This window comes from Fukomys damarensis, unplaced genomic scaffold (assembly GCF_012274545.1).
Source record: "Fukomys damarensis isolate Sample0158 unplaced genomic scaffold, DMR_v1.0_HiC HiC_scaffold_11, whole genome shotgun sequence".
NCBI classification, from domain to species: Eukaryota; Metazoa; Chordata; class Mammalia; order Rodentia; family Bathyergidae; genus Fukomys; species Fukomys damarensis.
Window position 1 is genome coordinate 12,610,250 of NW_022900923.1, and position 5,156 is coordinate 12,615,405.

Here is a 5,156-nt window from a genome sequence, read left to right on the forward strand (position 1 = left end):
TTGGTACCAGGGATTGAACTCAGGTCTTTGTGCTTGAGAGGCAGGTGGCAGAACCACTGAGCTAAATTCCCGGCCCCCTGCAACCTGTCTTAAAACTAGGAAGTGCTAGGGCTGAGATTCTGCCTGATTTGAAGACTGAAATAAGATATCTCTTTACCTGAAGGTAAACTTATTTCTCTAAGAATTTTTTTCACAATTTAAATGGAGATATTTTTATTTATTATTATGAAACACAATTCCTAACATGTGTACTATGTCTACCACATCCAGATAAGAAATATACTTCTTTCCTGGAATACTGTTACTGTGGAGTTCCAGGATTTTTATGGAAATGTGAGGGAGCAGGGAATTTAAGCAAGATAAAAATTCAGAATCCAGGGCCGGGGATTTAGTTCAGTGGTTCCACCGCCTGCATTACAAGGACCGGAGTTCGATCTCTGGAATTGGGGGCGGGAGGTGGATCTGAATCCTTGGAAATTCTTTCAGGTTTTAGAAGTAAACCAAAGAGCCTTTAGGTTGCTAGAAACATGGTCTAATTGATTTCAGGCTCCAAAGACTCTATTTACACGTTTCTTTTATTCTGGCAAATAGATAAACCAATACAAAAAAAAAAGAATTTAAAACAAAATAGATAAACCAATACAAAACTACCTGAATGGCTTTTGACTTTTTATAAAGATGGTTAATAAAAATGAACTAAAAGGGCCGGGGATTTAGCTCAGCGGTTCAGGGGCTTGCCTTGCAAACGCAAGGACCCGAGTTCAATCCCCGGTACAAAAAAAAAGAACTAATATGCACTGAAGCTGCATGTGAAGAGCATGTGCTTAGCGTGTCTGAGGCCCCAGGTTCTATTCCCAGCAAAGAGGGCGGGGGGTGTGGAGGATGAGAAGAAAGTAAGTCTGAAAAGGAGTAAAAAACAATTCTAATGAAAGACTGGATTCAATCCATGTTTACATTCACAAACATTTTATTACTGATAATCTTATGAGAATTATTGTTAAAAATTTTCTAGTCCCTATCATTTTTTCACTAAAGCAACTGTTTTTTTAGATCCTACAGAATTTTTTTTTTTAAAAAAACAGGGGATTTAAAAAATTCCCAATGATGAATGTCATGTTGTATACCTAAAGAGTAATGATAAACTTAGTATATTAAAAAAAGTTTAACATTATCAATAAAAGAAGGGATTGAGCCAAGGGTTTTTCAACTGAGCTACATCTTTAGTCTTTTTATTTTAAAATTCTGAGATAGGGTCTCTCTAAATTGACCACACTGGGCTCAAATCTGCAATCCTCTTGCTTCAGCCTTGCAGAGCACTGGGCTTACAGACTTGTGCCAATGTAAGTACCACTTTAGGCCACAGAGCTAGGAAATCAAACCCTAGACCCTTACACCTGCTAGGCAAGTGCTCTGCTGTGAACTGCCAGCCTGGAACAATTTTGTGTTTTCCCTTTTTCTTCCTTCTTTATAAATTCTAGCAGATGCTAACACCAATTAAACAACCTGGCTAAAACCTTGGATTTTCAAAGCAGTTGTCTGTGGAATAACAGTAATACATTCCTTTTTGCAGCACTGGGGATTCAATCCCAGGCCTTGTGGTCAAAGTTTCCTCTTTTAAAAACTTAAATTACTATTTTCATAGACTTTCTGTAACTTTTTTTGTCATACTGTTAAGGTAGTCATTCATCCACATAATTTTAGGAGGTTGGCATAGCATGAGTTTCCTAAATCCAATGTAGAGATCTGTAAAGAGGAGGGGAAAAAAAAAGCTAGCAAGTCCAAGGAATGTCCATTTATGTACTATTATATGAACCTGTCTGCTATTTAAGAGGCAGAAACATTGAAAAATCCATCTGGATAATGCCCACACTCTGTACAATTGTATCTGACTATCCAAAAAAAATTTTTTTTTTTTTTGCCTCTGAAACGCTAGATCCAGAGTTTCTATAGTTCTATGAATGTAATGTTAGCAAAGCATAGCCTATTAAAAATAGGAAAAAAGCAGAGTAATACCAACATACACTCTATTTAAAGTCATTAGGGGCTGGGGATTTAGCTCAGTGGTTCCGCTGCCTGCCTCACAAGCACAAGGTCCAGAGTTCAATCCCTGGTACCAAAAACAAAACCAAACAAAAAAATAAAGTCATTAAACTAATCTGTAGCAGAGTGCGGAAGTGGAAAGATGTGATACCTTTTCTCCCTATCACAAGTCACAGCCTAGACTCCTATAAAGAAAGACGTGTTAACAAGGGGAGTGTAACAAATTTAAGTTTTAATGTACAAAAGAGGCTTCAGAACTAAGAACAAAAGATCCAGGGAAAACTCCATTTTTATCCTTAGAGTCAATGAAGAATAGACAGCTGTGTGGAGATATGATTTTTTTTAAAAAAAAGGGCGTGATTTAATGTCATAGACTGAAGGGAGGAAGGAAACTCAGAAAGGCCTATTCAGCTTCCTGGCCTCTCTCAGCAGCATTTCTTCTTTGCGGGTAAATGCAGGACTCCTGGACTGAAGGTCTCATGATCTACTATTAGACAAGGTAGGTCAGAGAATTTCTTTATGGCTAGCCTGAGGAAGGTTCAGTAATAGTTTTAGGCTTATATGGCTTGCTTTGGGAAAAAGTATTTCTAGGTTCTATATTCTCCTTGGGGAACAGGCAATCTAGTTTCTATCACTTACTACATTAAAAAAAAAAGCGCAAGAGAAAAGCAAGCAGAAGATCAAAGAGATGTTGTCTCTGAAGCTGCTCTGGAGGGCTCCCACTGCCCCCATTTCAGCAGGCAGCACAGCACAGCACGTTTGGGGGTCATGCTCTCAACCCTAACAGGAATTAGAACCAGACAGTAAGTCTCAGAACTACCAAACTTCTAGTTATTTCAACAAGTTCTGCACACTTAATATGTTCTAGGCACTAGGATGAGAAGGTATTTATGACATGGCCCCTAGAGTCCATAAAAATATGAGTTTAATTCTCCTTTCCTAAACCATTCAATGTTATCGACTGAACAGTAAGTATTTCCAGGAACTAAACTGTACCTTCAAATGTGGAATAAACTTTTTGTCACTTTGAAGCGCAATCACGGAGGCACCGGTGTTTAGTAAGGCCTTAGTCAGGATTCCGTGGCCTAGTATCATAAAACAGAGTTATGTGCAAGAGAGGTAACAATCTCTTCAGTAACAAGTTTCTCTTTCTTGTGGTTACTGCAAGTATGACCCAATTTTAATTCTCAAAACATCCCCAATAGCACTCTTTCTGCCTACAAGGGAAGTAGGGATTTGTCACTAGTCTCCAAAATCCCAGTAAGTGATAAAGCTAGATTTGGAATCTAGTCTAGCATCAGGGACTGCAAAATTTGCATTTTTTTTTTTTTCCTGAACAGGGTCAAGCTGTGTAGTTCAGGCTGACCTTGAACTCATTCACTATTGTAGCCCAGGATGAGCTCGAACTTGCACTGACCTGAGCGCTGGGATTACAGGTGCTTGCCACCACACCTGACTCAAAATTTGCATTCTTAATCACATTTTACTACTCATAGAAGGAAAAACAAAAACAAACAAACAAAAAAAACCACTCATAGCCTATCCAGACACTTCAACCATCAAAAAAATGTTATCAGTCCTAAATAGAACTGTCTCCTTGGCATAGGAAATAGTGCTTTAAAAATATCAAAGACTGGGCCGGGGATTTAGCTCAGTGGTTCTGGTGACTGCCTCACAAGTGCAAGGACCTGATGGAAAAAAACAAAAAAACAAAACAAAAATATCAAAGACTACAAATCAGGAACGGGGATTTAGTTCAGTGGTGCCACCGCCTGCCTTGTAAGCGCAAGGTTCCGAGTTCCATCCCCGGTACCTAAAAAAAAAAAAGACTACAAATCAGCATCCTCTTGTGATCTATAAGAAATGCATAAGAAGGGTAAAATAGCCTGCCTTGGTGCAAACATGTAATCCCTGCTACTTGAGAGGCTACAGTACATCCAGCAATCTGGGATGCTGAGGTAGGAAGATTCAGAGTTCTAGGATCAGGCCGGGGAAGTTATCGAAACCTGGGTCCAATCTTAGGTGAAGGCTAAAAGCAAATCTTACCAAAATACTGTGTAAAAGGCCGGGCACGGTGGTGCACACCTGTAATCCCAGCACGGGAGGCTGAGGCAGGAGGATCGCTGTGAGTTCGAGGCCAACCTGGACTACATAGTGAGTTCCAGGTCAGTTTCAACTACATAGCGAGGCCCTGTCTCAAAAAAAAAAAAAAAGAAAGAAAAAGTTGTATAAAGTGCAAACTGCTACTGAGTATTTTGTGGTACCTTTACTGATACAATCTCAAGTAAGGTGCTTCAAGGAAACAGGGCATTAAACAGCATCTCATGACTAGTTGATAAAATTTGCATAAGTGATGAACATATAAGCACCCCCAACCCAGACGGACTCACCTGGATCGCACTCTATGATTAAGTGGCGATGTCCATTTTCCGTCAACTGCAGCCTTTCTACCAAGGTTGCAGCCAAGGTCGGGTTGACAATGTAACCCTTGGAAAATAGGTGGGACGCGGACGTCGGGGGTGATTCCCTGCGATCCTCACACGGCCACAGCTTTGGGCAGGAGTCACTTCTGAAACGGTGGGGAACGGTCCCCAAGTCTTTCCGCATCGCTGCTCCTGACCTCCAAAAGCAAAAGCGACCAACACCTACCAAAACTGAGGGCGCCAGAACAGGAGGAAGCACCGTTGCTGGGCCCCACATCCTTGTCTCTCCCAAAAATCACCGAGGGGCCGTTCTTCCGTGAACTCGAAGCGCTGAAACCCACGTGCTTATATCTCTCAGCAGACGCAGCCACCGGAAGTAAACACTGCAAACTGCGCAGGCGAACGAACCTTCCTTAGTGCTTTCCTCTCCACTTCCGCTTCCGTTCCAGCTTTGCCGACAGAGGATGGTGAGTGGACCGACGAGGAAAGAGACCGGTCATCCGGTCGTGTCCGCACTCGTACTCTATGGTTGCCCGCCCTCAGCGCTTCCTCTCTAGCCCCTCGCGCTCTATGCTCCGCGGTCTCGGGTCAGCCCGCCAGCAGGGAGGGGTGCGCACAGGGAGGCGGGGCGGAAAGGCTAGAGGTGTCTAATCCGCCGGAGCCGCGGGAGACCCGAGCGAGCTCCGTGACAGG

At 42.2% G+C, this 5,156-nt stretch overlaps 1 protein-coding gene across 2 annotated transcripts in view; it reads right to left on the minus strand.

Moving 5' to 3' along the window:
- The window catches only part of Tfb2m (transcription factor B2, mitochondrial), a 19,140-nt gene extending 13,993 nt beyond the window's left edge, over window positions 1–5,147 (minus strand). For both annotated transcript variants that reach the window (XM_010642631.2, XM_010642630.2), the window contains exons 1-2: window positions 4,431–5,147; window positions 3,037–3,125 (exon numbers count right to left, since the gene is read on the minus strand). In XM_010642631.2, coding sequence (XP_010640933.1) covers window positions 3,037–3,125; window positions 4,431–4,740 — 399 coding nt within the window. In that variant the 5' untranslated portion in view covers window positions 4,741–5,147. The remainder of the gene's footprint in view (window positions 1–3,036; window positions 3,126–4,430) is intronic.
- Window positions 5,148–5,156: the final 9 nt, after the last annotated feature.